The 17,698-nt window shown below is 54.2% G+C and overlaps 2 protein-coding genes across 4 annotated transcripts; one reads left to right on the top strand and one right to left on the bottom strand.

Annotated features, from left to right (window-relative positions):
* Positions 1–835: 835 nt before the first annotated feature.
* ZMAT5 (zinc finger matrin-type 5) lies at positions 836–15,778 on the bottom strand. Of its 3 annotated transcripts, none has more exons than XM_079322862.1 (6): positions 15,691–15,778; positions 10,584–10,806; positions 10,157–10,219; positions 9,643–9,723; positions 3,514–3,625; positions 836–1,066 (listed from the first exon to the last, which is right to left on the bottom strand). In XM_079322862.1, exons 2-6 carry the CDS (start codon positions 10,708–10,710, stop codon positions 937–939), a joined length of 513 nt encoding a protein of 170 aa, XP_079178988.1. In that variant the 5' UTR covers positions 10,711–10,806; positions 15,691–15,778; the 3' UTR covers positions 836–936. The 3 variants fall into 3 exon arrangements, with proteins under 3 accessions (XP_079178988.1, XP_079178987.1, XP_079178989.1); XM_079322861.1 differs by having other exon boundaries at positions 10,584–10,809; positions 15,691–15,744; XM_079322863.1 differs by lacking the exon at positions 836–1,066 and adding an exon at positions 1,073–2,787 and having other exon boundaries at positions 10,584–10,809; positions 15,691–15,744.
* Positions 15,779–15,849: 71 nt separating this feature from the next.
* Positions 15,850–17,276, top strand: UQCR10 (ubiquinol-cytochrome c reductase, complex III subunit X). Its single transcript, XM_079322872.1, has 2 exons — positions 15,850–16,017; positions 17,026–17,276. The coding sequence occupies exons 1-2, from the start codon at positions 15,877–15,879 to the stop codon at positions 17,062–17,064; spliced, it is 180 nt and encodes a 59-aa protein (XP_079178998.1). The 5' UTR covers positions 15,850–15,876; the 3' UTR covers positions 17,065–17,276.
* The last annotated feature ends 422 nt before the right edge of the window (positions 17,277–17,698 follow it).

Here is a 17,698-nt window from a genome sequence, read left to right as displayed (position 1 = left end):
CTCATCCAGGCTCCAGCCAGGGCTGTTTCCAGGCTGCTGTCACAGCCCATCTCAGATTGGGGCTGATGCTCCTGTGACAATTTGCCATCACATCCCAAGATGGGAGCCCTGCCCTGCTGGAGCGATCCAGGCAGGATTTGGCCATAGGCAGCTGGCTCCTGCCCGTGCTCTTCATGAATCTGGACCCACCACCTCCCTGCCCAGCCAAACCTGGAATGCTCTGGCAGCAGGCACAGCCCTCCTGGACAAACCTGCTGCCTCCCAGGATGCTGCTGGACAGGATCCCCCTGCCCCTGGAGCTGCAGCACTCCACTCCCTTCCTGAGACAGCCAAGGGCCTCCCTCACCCCACACTTTACCAACAGGAGAGACGGCTCAAACTCTCACTGTGAAGAAAGCTTGGGATAGTTTCCCTCTTTGCCCCCTGCCTCCGGCACAGCAGGAGCAGGGCTGAGGGAAGCTCCTCAGGCTCTCCATTGGGAGCTCCAGCACCTGGACCCAGGCAGGGTCACACCCCGAATTTATCTGGAACAAACACAGCACAAACACCTGAGGAAATGAAACATCAGTTCTAAAAGCCTGGGTCATTGTCCAGCCTGGATGACAGAGCCCAGAACAGAGCTGGACTGAGAGGAGGTAGAGCAGGCAGCAGGGATCTGAGGGGATGGATCCCATCTGGGAAATGGGGAATGTCAGCTCCAGGTGAAAAACAGCCCCTGTGCAGGGCTGGAGCTCTCCTGAGCTCAGATCCCCCTTCCAGAGGCAGGGACAGAGTCAGGGGAACAGCTCAGCCCACGGGAGGCTGCTGGTCAAGCAGGAACATGACACACAGAGGCTGCAACAGGCAGGAGGAGGGTTTATTGAAATAAAAGTGTGTATAAATAATGCTGTCCCTTTCCTGGAGCTGAGACAGCCAGGGCTCTGGGGGTGCAGTGCCTCAGCCCCACTGCAGGTTGGGGGGCACCAGCCACCCCCCAGGTGGGGGGGCCTGCAGGGATGGGGGCAGCTCCTGCACTGGTGGCCAGCCTGGAGGGTACTGGAACGGTGCTGGTTTCTCAGGAAGAGCACTGTGAGGGGAGATGGGAAGGGATGAGGTGAGAAGCAGTGTGTCAGTCTGACACCAAGGCCATGCTGGGGGCTGGGCTTCCTTGTGCCCCCTCCAGTAGCCCCCAAAGAGAAGGGGCCAGCAGAGGAGGGTTTGGGTTATCACCAAATGGGTTCATTCACTGCCCCCATCCCAAATCCAGCACCAGAACAGCTGTGTGACTGTTCCCACCATATCCAAGCAGCCCAACACAGCATGTGCCAGTGAAACTCAGGTGGGAACACTGGGGTGAGTGGGTCTGGGATGGGCCCAGACCCCAAGAGGGGTTCAGCAGGCACAGCTGCCAGGTGCTGGGAGCAGGGCTGGCCCCAGCCCCTCCATCCCCACTCCTCACACAGCTGAGTTGGAAGAAGAACAAACAAAACCAGCAGATGTTTCTTTCTGAGCAGCCCAAATCCCAAGGCAGCTGTGCACTTCCCAAAGGACAAGGACCCCTCGGAAATGGAGGAGCTGCCAAACCAGCAGGGTGTGCACCAGAGGACCCTTCAGCAGAGGAAGAGGCTTCTCCCCCACCCCACAGCCTGGGAATCACTCTGCTGCAACCTCCACACTGGGATGAAGAAGGGCAGGAGCAAGAACCATCTCCACCTTGCCTCCAGTGCCTCCAGCTTGACCAGGGCATGTTTAAATTCATGGGAAACGTACCTTTCCCATTAATTCCCAAGTGCAGGAAGCTCATTTGTTCTCTCACACAAGCCCTGACAGCAGCCTTGCAGCTTCTCAGGCCTCTACCTCCGATCAGGATGAATCTTTTTAATTGTCATGCCAGAAGAAATCTAATCAAACTCCTTTACATAACCCTGGGGAGAAGCAGCACCCTCCCCTCCCTGCGGGGCCATGGCCAAGAGCCAACTACAGGAGTAGTTTTCCAGCAGTGTTTTCCAGGCAACTGCCACAGAGCAAAGTCACTTGGTTCAAGGTTTATCCCTCCAGCAGGGATTCTCAGAGCCCAGGATGAGGCAGGAGCATGAGGACACACACCAGCCCCTCTGGGCAGGGATATTTGGTGTCATTCCCCAGCACTGTGGCTCAGGTACACTGGGCATATGTAACAGAGGGAATGCTGCAGGGTGGAGCCATCACCTAATGAGCTGTTTCCTGAGCAGCAGGACTGATCAATAGGCAGGATGCTGCCTGGGTACTCAATTCCCTGGGGTCTCATGAGCTACAAGTGCTCTATCAAAGGTTTACCTACAGCTGAAGCATTCTCAATGGCTGTCCCACAGGGATTCTCCAGTGGCCAGCAATGTCAAGAGTATTTCCTTTCTAAAGGTGTTAATGGGATCCCTCTCCTCTACCCACTTCCACACTCATGGAACTTGTGGCATTGCAGAAGCTTTAAGGCTTTGGACCCTCTTCTGATGGAAATCTACACTCTATGTTTACTTTGAAAACTGGTAAAAATCACTCCCATGAAATGTGGAGCTGGAGGGCACAAGGGGAGCACAGAGATGGTCAGGAGAGGAGTTGGCAAGGCTGGAAAGAGAAACTAAAGTTCCAATACTTGGTGTTTAATTCCTGTAGCAGATGGTTTCTGAGCCTGCAGGGACAAGGAGGCTGGAAAAAGAGCAACAATCCTGTAAATTTGTTTTGTGCATCTATGGAGGCAGCAGGGACCAAGTTCAGAAGGTCTCAACATTCCTCTGGGTATGACCAAGTAGCTCTGAAGGTCTGGAAATTCCTCTGGGAACAGGGATGGCTATCTTCTGTAAGAGCTGATCTACCCCAAGTTCCAGGGATTCACAGACAGGACAAACAAAATGGGGCAAGTGAAGTGTGGGGGACAGGAATGTGGGCACCTCTGCAAGGCCAAGGGCAGCTGAGCTGAGGGACAGAACAACCTCAGAGCAACAAGCTCAGCCAAGCAGCAGAAGGAAGATCCTGCCCAGTCCAAACACAGAGAGGACGTGAACAAACAGCAAAAGAACAGAAGAGAGATTTGGCACCTGCCCAAATGTCATCCCATTAAGCCTGCGGCACAGTCAGGTGAGAGAGGCAACAGCCGGCACCGAATCTGAATGGATACTGTGAGGAGGAGCCAGCCCCACCCTCCGCGGCAGGCAGGGGATGGGGGAGCTGTCAACAGATGAAAGCAGGCTCCAGACACGGAACCCTGGGTGTTAATGACCCAGCACAGCACCGGCTCTGTCCTTCCAGGACTGTCTGTGTGCTCTGCAGAGAGCAGGAGACACCCCTCTGCTGTGGCTTGCTCCCAAAGTGTGTCCTTGGCACGTGGGGACACCTGTGCACACATCCCTGATGGGGCAGGCAGGGCTGCACCCACACACGTGCCCTCAAGAGTGCTGCTGAGGGTGTGGGGACCTCAGATCCTCTGCAGCCTCCCCTGCCCCAGCCCTCCTGTGGGAGCCCCCTCTGCACCCACACTGCATGATCCCCAGTTCCCAGTACCTGTTACTCTGAGCTGCACTCAGCCTCTGGGCTCTCTTGTCCAGCCAGTCCTCAATAGTGCCAGGTGGGATATCTGCTCCCTCCCTCTGCAGCTCCTTCAGCCTCTTCTCCCCTGCTTGAGAGAAAGATTTGAGATCAGAAAGGGCTGGATCAGAGGGAGAGCCATGATGAAAAGGGCCACCAGGTCCTTGTCCTTTCACTCCATTAAACCTGCTGCTCATTACCCTGCAGTTTCACAGGGTGGAGAATGTGCACCATGCCTGTGGCAGCCCCTCCTCCTCCTCCTCTGCCCTCCTGCCATCTGATGCTTGGAGTCATCCCCGGTGACAGCTGCAGCCAGGCAGAGCAGGGGACAAGAGCTGAAGCAGCACGGTGGCAGTTTGGGCGCGGAGGGGAGTCCGATATATCCCCCCAAGGCAGATCACTGTCAGCCCCGCCTGGAGCAGCCTGGGCTGGCCCTGAGCTGTTCCCAGAGCCGTGTCCCTCCAACTGGCAGCAGCAACTGTGCCACCCCTGCCCTGTTAGGTGGGAATGACAGGGACAGTGCCCAGATCGATGCAGCCTTGGCAGCCTGGGAGAGTCTGAACAGTTGTGGTGCATGTTCCAGCCAGGAGACACATCCCAGAGCTGCTGTCAGGGCTGGTTAAGGAGCTCCCTGCCTGATGTGTCCCCAACCCCTGCACAGCCCAGGCAGAGCTGTCACCAGCACAGGGCAGAATCAGGGCACAGAGAACCAGGGGACAAGTTCTTGTACTTAGAACCATGGAATGGTTTGGTTGGAAGTCACCCCAAAACCCATCCAGTCCCACCCTTGCCATGGGCAGAGACACCTTCCAGTGTCCCAGGCTGCTCCAAGCCCTGTCCAAGCTGGCCCTGGACACTTCCAGGGATCCAGGGACAGCCACAGGTTCTCTGGGCACCCTGTGCCAGGACCTCACCCCGTCAGAGGGAAGGATTTCCTCCATATATTACAGAATTGCAAAATAAATCAGGTTCAAGATAAGTCATTGAGTCTAACCTATATCTAACCTAAATGTCCCCTTTTTCACTTTGAACCCATTACTCCTTGTTCTGTTTCTCATGGTGGTTAGGAATGAGGAAGGAAACGGGTAGGAAACCTCTGTTGTTTACTGAATCAAGACTTCAACCCCTCCAATCACCCTGGAAGGGTGGTGTGGGGTAGATGCCCACAGGCACCCACTGGGGAAAAGGGCAGGAAGCCAGCATGGCACAAACCCAGAGCTGTGGGTTGGCAAAGCTCCCCAGTGCCCCCCAGCTGTAGGGAGGGAGCTGGTGCTGAACAGCTCTAGCAGGAATCCTGACATGGCCACACTCAGGGATGAGGACACGCTCCCAGCAATCCCATCTCCAGCCTAGTGGAAACTTCCCAGCTAACAGAACAGGAAACTCAGAAAACCAAATACTGGGGACAGTAAAAAGGAAGCAGAGGCAGCTGTGTGTCATTTCCTTAGCCCTGCTCATCCATCCTTCTGGGGGATCCCTGATCCCATTTAGGGATCAAGGCACCTGCAGCCGTGCCCCTCAGGAGCCTGCTCCACACCCACCCACCATATGTCTCACGTTTTAAGGAAAATATTATACCTTTGCAGACAGGGTGTGAAATTAATAGTGCTTGGGCAGAGTGAAGGATCACTTCATCCTACTGGTGGCAACCAATTATTCATCTGCCTGTTGAATACTAAATCAGGATGGCAGGGATGTGCTACACAATGAGCAGCCAGATGGATAATTTGTCATCCAGCCTTTTCAGCTGCTGCTGCAGGGTGGGTGAGGATGTGCCCAGTGCCACCACAGAAAGCCTGCTGTGGTCCTGGTGTCTGGCTGCTGCTCTGAGCTCACCAGCAAGGCTGGAGACAGGAATGTTCCAGTCTCCCACAGTAGTTCCCAAGGATCAAAGTCCAAGCAGAGTTACCTGGGGTCAACCCAACCAGCTGGCCAGGTGGGAAGATGGGGAGGCAAGAAGCTCAGCCTGGAGAGCTGCACACTCACCTGGCAACCCTGAGCACCTTATTTCCCTTTGTTCCATGTTCTTCCATCTCCTGAGCTCCACCTCAGCAAGGGGACAGACAAGCAGTGTCTGTGAGAAGCTTTGATGAGGCAGGGAAGAAAATAATGGAGAGAATCTCTCCCTCTCTCTGTACCACTGCGATTTCCTCTTCATCCAACTCCCAGCCTCAACAGAGAACAGACCATGAACAGCCCAAGCTTCTCTGCTCAGAGCAGGGAGCCCCAAAGTACCACACCAGGGATGGAGCAGCTACAACTCATGCTCTCAGTCAGAAAAGTCCACTGAATGCTGTGGAACCACTCTGGATTTGCACTGCCCCACATGAGGCCCCAGGTATCCACATTAGAAAGATACCCAGCTGTCTCCTGTTTTCACAGCTCCAAAGCATTCCAAACTTCAGGCTCAGAAATACAGTAGCAGAGATATGCAAGTCTCCAGCTCTGCCCACCTTGATGATGTCCATGTCCCCATCCAGAGACCACCAAATGCACCCTGAGACTGTAAATACTCCCTGAATGCCAACAGCTGTTCCAAGATGCACCTCTGAAAGGCCTTCACCAGCCCTTGCTCCCCACACGAGGCTGTGCAGCCAGGCAGGTGTGAAGGTGCTTTCCCCTTCTCCTCCTCACTGTGGTATTTGCCTCAAAGTCTAATTACAACCAATTAAAAGAGCATCTGTAGTCCTGAAGTGCTTCTAATGATGCCAGAGTGGGGTCCACATTGATCTTCTCTCCCTGTGGGTTTTCTTGAAAAAGGCATTGCTGTGTAAGAGATGGAACCCCCAGTGTGGGCAGGTCACCCAGCAAGGAGATGCACATGAAATCCCTCAGCTGCCTCCCTGGTGGATGATGTGGAATCCCAACTCCTGCAGAGCACAGGAACAGCACCAGAGCGTGGCTGAGATGAGGCTGAGGAGCCCTTGCAATCAGAGCAGCCAAACACAGGACTGCCCTGCAGCCCAGTGTGAGGGCTCCTCCCACCCAGTTAAATCAGTGCACTCCAGCCACCCCAGCAGGGTCCCTCAGATCCTTTCAACCTCATGGACACCCTGAACACTCACCAGCTGTGCCCTCCACTGGCAGCCTTGGCTACAGTCATCAGAGCCCAGCCAGGTCGATCCTGCCTGCACCAGGGACATGGATTAGCGGGGAGCCAATAACTCTGAGCAAGGAGATGGCAATTTGACAGTGACTTTTCCTGACATGACTGTACTTAAAATGACAGCCTGGAAGTGTCTGGCTGATGAATGATGCAGCAGATGCAGAAGGCTAATGCTTTGATGGGAGAACAGCTGGGAATATGAGCTCCCTCCCTTCTGAAGGTGTAAACTGTTGCTTCTTGATGAGGATATTCTACAGGGTGCAGAGATGCTGATGCCAAAGTAGGCCAGGCTCCAAGCTGTTCTAGAACATGGAATCATCTAGAAATTTTCCTACTTAACCCACAAAACTTACACAAACTACAGGGTGAACTCCCAGCAATAAAGGCCAAGTATTAAGGATAATGTCACATTTCCTTTGGCTATGATAAAAGTGCTTTGTTATCCAGGTGAGTTCACAGACACAGAGCTACCAACATCAAACACTCACAGGGACTCAGGGACAGGTTCAATATTTACATGATTTTAAAAGTGCCATCATGGTTTAGTTTGGTTTAAAAAAAGTCAGACAAGGCTTTGCCTGCACCACAGCTGAAGAAGGAGGGGTTAAGCAGCACTGTGGACCCACCAGGAGAGCATTCCACACCACCCTGGCCACTCCCAGAATGGTCCCCTCAGCCTTGGGAAGGCTCTGGAGCTCCAAGCCTCTCAGCTCATCTCAAATCCCTGAGGACCCCTGGCTCCAAACCTGCAAAAATCTCCCAGCTGGGTCAGTGAGAGGCAGCTTGGTCCAGATTGCTCCAATCCCTCTCTCTGTGGCTTGGGATGGCTCAGAGATGCTGAGACTGAGTGAGAATGCAAGTGAGGCATCACTGATGAAGGATCCTGTGTGAATTACACACCTGCCACACAGAGCTTGCCCTCAACTCTGCCCTCAGCCCCAGCAACTGAGACACAGCTGCTTTGGCAGCTGAAGGAGTGGTAGAATGTCCCCATGACACACCATGGTGTCTGATCCTTCCATCCTGTCTGTTACAGGCTGTGCCTCTCTTCCACCAAATCCTGCTGAGCCTTTCCCTACAGCAAATCCCTCCAAACTCTCTGATCAGAGCTGGAGTCTGTGTGACGCATGAAGCCACACCACGAGAGAGGTGAGCAGGGTTGGACTCTCCAACCAAGCACCCCCTGTCCCCTGGCCATCACTCCTTCAGGGCTAATTGGTAAATGAAATGTTTGACTCCAGAACACAAATGCAAGGTTTCCCAGTAATCTCCCTGGAATTGGGTCTCACCAGCCAATGCTGCACTTACACTGACCCATTTGACACAAGTCAATACTCAATAACAAGTGTAATTGGCAAGGAAAGCTGCCTGAGCGCAGAGGAGCTGCCAGCCTTCCCTGCTCTGCTCCAGAGAGCTGCCCTTCTCCTGCAGGAACAGCCAGGGACTGGAAATGCTAGAGGCTCCTGTGCCTGGCACTCTATGCCACCCTTGGAGCCCAGCAGAGAGGGCTCAGGGAGAGGCTCTGGCTGGAAGGTGACTCTGGGAAGGGCTGGCCCCACCGTGGCTTTATGGACCAAGCAGAGATTGATTCAGAATCACCTCAGGGCTCTCACTGACTCAGCACAGCCTGGAACAGCTCCCTGCTGCCTGCCTGCCTCCCCCTGACTCCCCTGAGCTCTTCCTCCCCACATGGGATCCCTCTGAGGGCCAGGAGAGGCTCTACCCCTGCACATCCCCCATCTCACATCCCACACTTCCAACACTTCAGCCTGGCTTTGCCAGACTCTTGGCAAAGCAGCAGCTGGCTCCAGCAAGGATGTGGGCATGGGAGCTGCTCCAAGCTGGGCTACACTGGGACACCAGGCTGGGGAAGGAATCCTGCTCTGCTCCACACTGTGAGGCCACATCTGGGTGCTGTACCCAGTGCTGGGCTCCCCAGTACAGAGACAATGGGCACAACCCAAAATACAGGAATTTCCATTGGGAATTTTTATTTAAATATTTTTTTTTAATTACACATTTTTATTATGAACCTAGTCAAACAGTGGATCAGGTCATCCATAGAGTCTCCAGCCTTGAGATATTCAAAACACAATTGGCCCTGAGCACCCTGTTTGAGTTCACACTGCTTTCTCCATGGTTAGGATTAGATTATCTCCAGTGGAGATTTCAACCATTCCACAAGTTCTCACCAACACCTCACTCACACTCCCTGGAAGTGTCCAAGGCCAGGTTGGATGGGGCTTAGAGTAACCTGGTCTAGTGGAAGGTGTCCCTACCCATAGCAGGGGTGAATTGAGATCAGCTTTAAGATCCCTTCCCACCTAGCCCTGTCTGTGATTCTGTGATTTTCTTTAACCACTAAAGTAATGACTCCTATGAAGAAAACAGCTATCACCTCTTTTCCCTAAAAGAAAAGTAGTTCCAAGAATGAGAAAGTTCAAAAGTGCTCTGCAGACTCCCAGCAGGGAGCAGCTGCCATCCACCCTCTGCCCACACTTCACTTCCATCCAAAGCCACCCAAGCAGAGGCTGTTTCTGGATCCAGGACCCCTTTCACAGCCCGACAGCAGGACAGCTCTTCCCACCAGCTCTTCCCACGGGTGGAAGCAGCAGCTCCCTGGTAATAGCAGCAAGGTGGGGGGAAACCACATCCATAAATTTAAGGGGACGTGATGTACCAGTGCCCTCTGCTGCTGACAGTTTTTATTCCCTGACTGAAAACCCTGAGGGCTCACAAAGGCCACTCCAAACTCTTGCTGCCAAGTGGTAACAGCACTGTTCAGCTCCAGGTTTGTGTCTGTGCCAGCACAGAGCAGGGAGCAGATGACAAACTGCAGCACTTCCAGGCTCACACAGCACTGGGAAGCAGGAGGGAGGGATCCATGCTTGGCTCAGTGCAGGCAGCAGGGGATCACAGCCTGCACAATCCCTCACACCCCTCTGCAGTAACTCTCCCTCCAAAGAGATCCTCACACATTGCCTCGTTGGAGAACCCACCTTGAACCTGGGCACTCAGCTTCTCCAGGTCCTGCTCTGTCATGTGAGAAAATCTGCAGTTGGACCCAAAATCACACTGTCCTGAAATGAAAGAGTGAGATTTGAAAATCCAGTTTCAAAATTCTCTAGATTAGATATTAGGAAATATTTATTCACAGAAAGGGTTGTAAAGCACTGGAATGGGCTGCCCAGAGATGTGGTGCAGTCACCACCCCTGGATGTGCCCAATGAAGTGTGGGGATGTGGCACTGGGGACATGGTTTAATGATGAACATGGTGGTGCTGTACTGACATTTGGACCTGGTGATCTTAAAGGTCTTTTCCAACTTTAATAATTCTGGGAAAAGCCAGAGTTTCATGAGAACCACCCACAGGAGGTCCTTGTGCAAGCAAACTCAGATTCCATCACACCTGGATGCCAGACACAGGCTCAAACCTCTCCCTCCAGCCTTGGGCTGGCCCTGAAAGGAGCTGCTGGAGCCCAGGCACTTCTTTCCACCTCAGAACTCCTCACCTGTTTGCAGAAACTTCCGACAAGGCTTCTTGGTTTGCTCTTCCTGCAGGATAGCAGCAGCATCTGGGGAGACAAGGGATGTGCTCAGGTAAATATCCTGGGCACAGTAAAATCCCATCATGTCCAGTCCCAAGCTGGTCAGGGACCAGCAGGAAGCAGAGAAACACCCAGACAATGATTTCACAGCCAGTTTAACCCACTCCCACTGCACCCTTCAGGCTGGCATGAACACACCTGGAGCTGGGTGCTGAGACAGATCAGAGGGTTTCACTCTTAGACTGCCAGATTCAGCAGCATCATGTGCTCAATTCCCAGGCACAGAGTGTAAAAAGCATCAGTGCTGATTTATTTTCTCTTCCCACTCTCCCCCTCATCCATCACCTCCCCAGTCCCAGGAAGGAAGGGGCAGACAGCTGGGAGCACCCACCTCGGAATAAGTCGTACCAGAGCCTCTTAGCCCGGAGATGCTGCACTCCATTGAGGTGTTTCTTCCTGTTGTGCAGGTTGTCCTGGAAGGACCTGTCACAGTAGTCACAGAAGTACCTTTTCCCCATCTCTCTCCTGGCAGAACAGCATCAGCATGCCCTGGAATCAGCAGGCAGCTCCTCGGCGCCCAGCCATGGGAATGGAGGATCCAGGATTTACAGTGCCTGCTTCCAAAGAAGAGAACTCAAATCACTCAGGGTTGGCAAACAGAGAAAGAGGTGAGACCCAACAGTTTATATCCTTGTCCATCACAGGCTGCTGGGGCAGGATCTGCTGCCTGTATGTGGGAGAAAAGGCCTGATCTGCATTTATCTCTGTCACCCAAAGCAACAACAGCTCTGCTGGAAGGATTCTCCCTCCCCGAGTTCAGATCACAGAAAACAGAGCCACAAACTCCAGGGAAGGTGCAGCACAAACCATCCAAGGTGAAAACAGGGGAGCTGGAGGTCCTGGGGACCTTTGACCACAACCTCTGCAAGCTGATACGAAAGAGGAAGGAAACTCCCCTGTGTCCATCTCTGCAAGGTAAGGAAGAAACTCAGCAAAGCTCATTTTATCCTCAAAGATAAAACAGAAGCTGATCTCACCTGTCCTGCAGGTGGGAAGCTGCATTACAAACATTACAGGACACATTTCCAACAATCTACTGAACCACCTGTACATCATGGAGTGCTCTCCTCATCCTCCCCAGCCTATGGTACCAAGGTATGTCTGCTCTGAGTACAGCACTAAGATCACAAGAGAATTTGGGAGATCCCACCTGTGCTGGGCCTGGAGCCACTGTCAGTGCAGGTGAGATCAGCTTGTGTTTTATCCTTCAGGCACCTGTCTCTGCTGGAGGTGCAACATACACCTGAAAGAGCTGCAAGCTCCCTCCTGAGGGATATAAAGGTACCTGATGAATGGCAAAGATGGATGGACTGGGAGATAAACTCCACAAGCAATTCTCCAGATTTTGACACTTTGACAGCCGAATGCATTTAAAAACTGGCACAGAGACCAGCACAAGAAATAAAGATTTTATAAATAAACCAGCCCAGAATCAATGGCAGCCCCCCATCTGATCCCTGCAGCTCAGCATGGAGAGCAAAGCTCCAGGCAAACCCTCAGAGCCTGGCATGCCCAGCTCAGGAAGGGCTGCCAGGCTCTGCCACACATCCATCCCAGCAGAAACACCAGCACCACATTCCCTTCCCTCCCCTGCAAACAGCAACTGCTGCTTCGAAATCAAGCCCCTGGAAACCTCTAAGGCCTCACACTACAAATTAAAGCAAAGCTGCATTTGATGGGAAGACCTGAGATTTTTTAAATTGGATTGAAAACCTCCACACTGAAGGTAAAATGTTCAGATATTCCATGTGAACTGGAAATCTCCTGTTGAGGTTCTTTCCTGGGAGGCTGAGGGCTGGCCATGTGTGCTGGGACCCCAAATCCCCCACGCCCTGGGCTGATCCCAACTCAGCTCTGCAGGGTTTGAGGTTTGGAATCCTCCTCCTTCAGCCCAAGAATCCAAACCCAAGCACTGCTTAATGAGCATGGAGCCATAAATTCCCTCATCCTTTACATCCCTGAGTTCTGCAGCCACGTTTGCAGCACTGTGGTGGGGCTGCTGGAATTCAGAGGGAACAAGTCAGGCCCACTGGCAGGGTCTGCTTTTAAATACTGAAAAATCCCTGTTCCACATGTTATTCCATAGTCCCCTAAAGTTCCTGGTGACACAAAATGCTCCCTGTCTCAGCTGCTGGCTCCTGCACTCCATCTCTGCAGAAAAGAATGCTGCAAACAGGGAAAACAAATGAGATTCTGCACTGGTCCCACACAAGTTTCCAGAGATCTCCCAGGGAATTCTGCCTGCAGAAGCCCAGCAGCAGCCAGCCTTTGAAATTGTATTTCAAACTTTCTCTTTCATCACCACGACAGCAGTAATTGCAGAAGCTCCTTCCCCCTCCTCCCCCAACAACCAGGGCAGAAAGCTCCTACAGATTCCAGACAGACAGATCCCACATCCCACAGCTGCCTGCTCCCAAATTGTCCAAGCAATTCCCATTGCAGGGGATGGACAGATTATAAAAAGCAATTAGAGGAGTATCAGATTCTCCCTGAGACTTCTCCCTTCAGTGATTATACCCAGCACTTATTCCCATCTTTTCAAGGATTCCACAGCATGGATACCTTGCTGGGTTCTGCCAACTCTCTGCAACAGCAGCACTTCCCAGTGCTCTGCGAGTCCAGAGGAGTAAAAAGCTGCTTCTGAGCAGCACCAACCTATTTCCATCTCCCCAGACGGCTCCAGCAGTAAACAAAGAGCATTATTCAGCTGAAAACAGAGAGGGTTCCTAATTAAATCCATCTTAGTCATTATGAAATAAAGTAAATGTAGCTGTTCCATAAAGAACTGCCTCGGCCTGGCTGCTTCCTCTCAGTATCTCCAGCCCTTGATTTGCAGCTGAATCAGGGCACTCAGACCTGAACCCACCGCAGCCATAAATGCTTCCAGCCAGGCTTTGTGCCAGCTTAAAAGTCTTCCTGAATAAATGCAAATTTTAAAAAACCCAAACCAACAACAACCCAGGGCTTTGTGCTGTATGAAAATATAATAGCAATGCTGTGCTGTGTCTCCTGGAGCCCTGTTGGGTGAGCAACCCTGTTGTGAGGCACCTGTAAGGTGACAGCGAGGGGCTTGGGACAACTCCAGCCCACATATCCTGGGCACCATCCCACATTTTCCTTTCTCCAGCTGCTGCCAGAACACTGCACTGCTCTGTAGCAGCTGCAGATTTTATCTGGGACTCTCGGGGGTGCTTCAGTGGGCACAGGGAGGAAGGTGACCCAGGAAGGGACACAGACTCCTCTGTGCCTGGGGGGAGCTGCTGCTCTGCACACCCAGCCCCGGGAGGTGCTGCTGGGCCTTGACCTCAATTTCCTGCTTTCTCACAGCCCAGGCTCGGGGCCATTTCCAGCCACTTTGGATACCCAGGCAGATGTGAATTAATTAAATCCAAGTGTCAGGCTTATGATACTCAGCTGCCAATTTAAATGGGCTCAGATCTGCTGGGAGACTTGGAATGGCAGCAGAGTCTGCCAGCACCTTCCCAATGACAGAGGCACAGATCCTGCTTTCCATTACACCCAGAGGAAATCATGGAATCATGGAATGATTCGAGCTGGAAGGGACATGAAAGTTCATCCAGGTTCACCCCCTGACATAGGCAGGGACACCTTCCACTGTCCCAGGCTGCTCCAAGCCCTGTCCAACCTGGCCTTGGGCACTGCCAGGGATCCAGGGGCAGCCACAGCTGCTCTGGGCACCCTGTGCCAGGGCCTGCCCACCCTCCCAGGGAACAATTTCTCCCCAATATCCCATCCATTCCTGCCCTCTGGCAGTGGGAGCCATTCCCTGTGTCCTGTCATACAATCATGGAATGGTTGGGTTGGAAGGGACCTTAAAGCTCCTCCCATTCCAACCCCTGCCACAGGTAGGGACACCTTCTACTGGAAATCCAGAGCTTGATTCAGGATCAACACCAACCTGATCACACAAACCATCCTGGTAGCAGCTATTAATGGGCAGTTGGGGGAATTTGTCTTAGATAATCCAGAGCAGCTACATCTGAAAAATAAAAATTGAGTTTTTCTGAGCTCTGCTCTGTGGTGACCAGAGACAGCACTCAGGAAACAGCTGGAGCTGGGCAAGGGCAGACTCAGGCTGGAGCTCAGGAAAAAGTTCTTCCCTCCCCCAGAGGGTGCTGGCACTGCCCAGGCTCAGGCTGGAGCTCAGGGAAAGGTTCTTCCCTCCCCCAGAGGTGCTGGCACTGCCCAGGCTCAGGCTGGAGCTCAGGGAAAGGTTCTTCCCTCCCCCAGAGGTGCTGGCACTGCCCAGGCTCAGGCTGGAGCTCAGGGAAAGGTTCTTCCCTCCCCCAGAGGGTGCTGGCACTGCCCAGGCTCAGGCTGGAGCTCAGGGAAAGGTTCTTCCCTCCCCCAGAGGGTGCTGGCACTGCCCAGGCTCCCCAGGGAATGGGCACAGCCCGAGGCTGCCAGAGCTCCAGGAGCTGCCAGGGATGGACAGGCTGGGAGTGCTGGGGGGTCTGGGCAGGGCAAATCTGGGCTGGATGATCCCTGTGTGTCCCTTCCAATTCAGGATATTATAGGGTTCCAAAAGGATAACACTTCACAGGAATGTGCCAGGCACCTTCCAGGCATGCAGAACAAGCAGAGGTCTTGTCCTAACCCAGAAAAATCCCATGGATCCCCACAGTCACTGCATGAAGAAACACAAACAGAGGGAAGCAAATGGGAACGTTCCCACTTTTTGTTCTGCCGCATGGAGCCAGGTCCCCACTCCTCCCGAGGCCTCTGGAGCAGCTGTCAGAGCATCCTCTGGCCCTGGCACAGGGTGCCCAGAGCAGCTGTGGCTGCCCCTGGATCCCTGGCAGTGTCCCAGGCCAGGCTGGACACTGGGGTTGGACCAGCCCGGGACAGTGGAAGGTGTCCGTGCCCATGGCAAGGGGTAGCACTGGAGGAGCTTCAAGGTCCTTTCCAAGCAAACCATTCCACGATTCATGAGCCCCACGGAACTCTTCCGCTCCCCCGACACTGACACCAACTACTTTCAGCAACTCGAAACTGCAGAAAATACCCCAACCCCTCCCACCCACCTTCGGGGTGAGCAGAGGGCAGTGACAGCAGCCTCTTTCTTGTGCCTGTCCCGCTCGGTCGGACACGCTGGCAGGGCAGGGCTGGGCCGGCCCGGGGTGTCTCTGCCCCCTCAGCACGCCCCACCCCCGGCCCCAGCCCAGCCTGGATCCCGCTCCAGCCACGGCCGGGCCGGTTTCCACTGCACAAAGCCCGGCAGAGACCCCGGGGCTGCCCAGCGGAAGCCGCTGAGAACAAGGCGGGAGGGACGGGACGAGCGGAGCCTCACGGCAACCCCTCACGGGGACCCCTCATGAGAACTCTTCACGGGACCCGTCACGGGCATCCCCTCACGGGAACCCCTCACGGGAACCCCTCACGGGGACCTCCGGCACCCCCCAGTCACGATCACCCACCTCTTGCCAGGCCCGCGCCGCACCGCCTACAACTCCCACAATGCCCCACGGCAATACGCATGCGCAGATAACAAAAGGCAGAGAGCGCTGCCTACAGCTCCCAGCATGCCTCACGGCGGCTCGGCACGCCGTACAAATAATAGGGCACCGCCTACATCCCCCAGCAGCCCCTGCGCGCGGCCCAAGATGGTGCTGCTGCGGCAGATGTACAGCTCCCTGTTCCGCCGCAGCTCCACCTTCGCGCTGTCGATCGTGCTGGGAGCGGTGCTCTTCGAGCGCGCCTTCGACCAGGGCGCGGACGCGCTCTTCGAGCATCTGAACGAAGGGGTAAGGGCTGTGTGAGGCCCCGCGGGGCCGTCCGGGCGCGGGCCCAGCGCTGAAGGTCAGGCTGGCCCCGCTGGCCCCGCGCGGGCCGCGGCTCAGCCCCAGCGCTCTCTGAGGTGATCGGGGCTTCGGGGTGTCCGTGAGCTTCTTTGGCCGCTTGGAAGGGGCGTGTAAGGCCCCTTAAGGGAGGGGGAAAAGGAGCTTCTTCTGTGCTCTGTAGTCCCCCGGCTTGGCCGACCTGCCCTTGCAGAGGAAGAGGATAAGAGCTGCAGGCCTTGGGTGTCCCCAGCGTGAACCTCGGGTGAAAGCGGCCAAGTCGTTCTTAGGTTCCTAAGTGCAGCAGTGACTGCGGGATACCGAGGCAAACGTGGGGGAGACCTTAGAGCCCCATTCAGGGCCTACGGAGGCTCCAGGAAATGAGAGAAGGACTTTGGACAAGGGTCTGAAGTGACCGGACACAGGGAATGGCTCCCACTGCCAGAGGGCAGGGCTGGATGGGATATTGGGAAGGAATTGTTCCCTGGGAGGGTGGGCAGGCCCTGGCACAGGGTGCCCAGAGCAGCTGTGGCTGCCCCTGGATCCCTGGCAGTGCCCAAGGCCAGGCTGGACACTGGGGTTGGAACAGCCTGGGACAGTGGAAGGTGTCCCTGCTATGGCAGGGGTGGCACTGGATGGGATTTAAGATCCCTTCCAACTGAAACCATTCCATGGATAGGATTGTTCTGTACATCCCTTATGTGCAGGCGCAGAACTGCCCTCTCCAGTCTGGGTGGGAATTCAAGGCAGTGTCTTAGTGGGCCACTAATCCAGGGGAATCTCTGCAGCTTCCTCCCTGTCCAGATTGGAAGCCAGGAGCCCATCTGCATCCCTGTGTCCCCCAGATCCAGTACAGGACTCCATCACCACTCTCCATGCAAGATAATTTGTATTTTGTAGTCTGTTATCCCAACCTCACTGAGAAACTGCCTGAAACATCTTGATTTTCTTTTCCCCTGCTTGTTTTGCATGCAGAAACTGTGGAAGCACATCAAGCACAAGTATGAGAACTGAGCAGCTCAGCAGCAGGAGCCAGCCTGGGGTGGCAACAGGCACTGCAGGGATGGATTCAGCCTCCTGAAACTGGGAATGGATTCCTGGTGGAACAACTCCGAGCCAGATACTGTCAGCCACCAACTGATGATGTGAAGCCAGATGGACTCAGGGAGTTCTGCTGCTGTACTCAACTTACTGTGTCCACATTAAACTCCTGGTCCTGTCCTGTGTCTGTGTGTTCACCTCACTCACCCTTTGGCCTCTCTGTGCCTCCTCCATCTCTGGGAGGTGGAGAATCTTAAAGAACAGCCCTGTTCCTTAGTTCCAAGGCACTGTCAGGAATGACAGTGTGTTAAAGTGGGTTTGAAAGCACTCAGGCAACTGTAGTTCAGTGACAGCCCTTGGCTGCCTGGGAAGGGTGAGAAGCTGTCTGCTGCTTCTGGTCTGCCCACAGGAAAGGGGCTTAAAATCATTCACAGCACCTTTTGTAGCTCAGAGGTGATGGAAGTTCTGGGCCTGGCCCCTTTCAGAGCTGCAGGTGCTGCTGCAGCCGTGCCCTGACAGAGGATCTGCACTGCAGGGCTGAGAATGGGAGCAGCTGCAACTTTCAGAGGGGATGTGGATCCCTTTCCTAATTATTCCTGTACCTTCT

Source organism: Erithacus rubecula (genome assembly GCF_903797595.1).
Source record: "Erithacus rubecula genome assembly, chromosome: 19".
Taxonomy (NCBI): Eukaryota; Metazoa; Chordata; class Aves; order Passeriformes; family Muscicapidae; genus Erithacus; species Erithacus rubecula.
Note: the sequence above shows the minus strand (reverse complement) of the source record. Positions and strands in the feature narration are given on the sequence as shown.

What these genes read in the sequence shown, in the direction of transcription:
- ZMAT5 (XM_079322862.1), bottom strand. Translation starts at nt 10,710, where the DNA reads ATGGGGAAAAGGTACTTCTGTGACTACTGTGACAGGTCCTTCCAGGAC. An exon ending in TCGGAAGTTTCTGCAAACAG is followed by an intron (nt 9,724 to 10,156) that starts GTGAGGAGTTCT and finishes CTTTCATTTCAG; the next exon opens with GACAGTGTGATTTTGGGTCC. An exon ending in GCTGAGTGCCCAGGTTCAAG is followed by an intron (nt 3,626 to 9,642) that starts GTGGGTTCTCCA and finishes TCTCTCAAGCAG; the next exon opens with GGGAGAAGAGGCTGAAGGAG.
- UQCR10 (XM_079322872.1), top strand. Translation starts at nt 15,877, where the DNA reads ATGGTGCTGCTGCGGCAGATGTACAGCTCCCTGTTCCGCCGCAGCTCC. An exon ending in TCGAGCATCTGAACGAAGGG is followed by an intron (nt 16,018 to 17,025) that starts GTAAGGGCTGTG and finishes TTTTGCATGCAG; the next exon opens with AAACTGTGGAAGCACATCAA.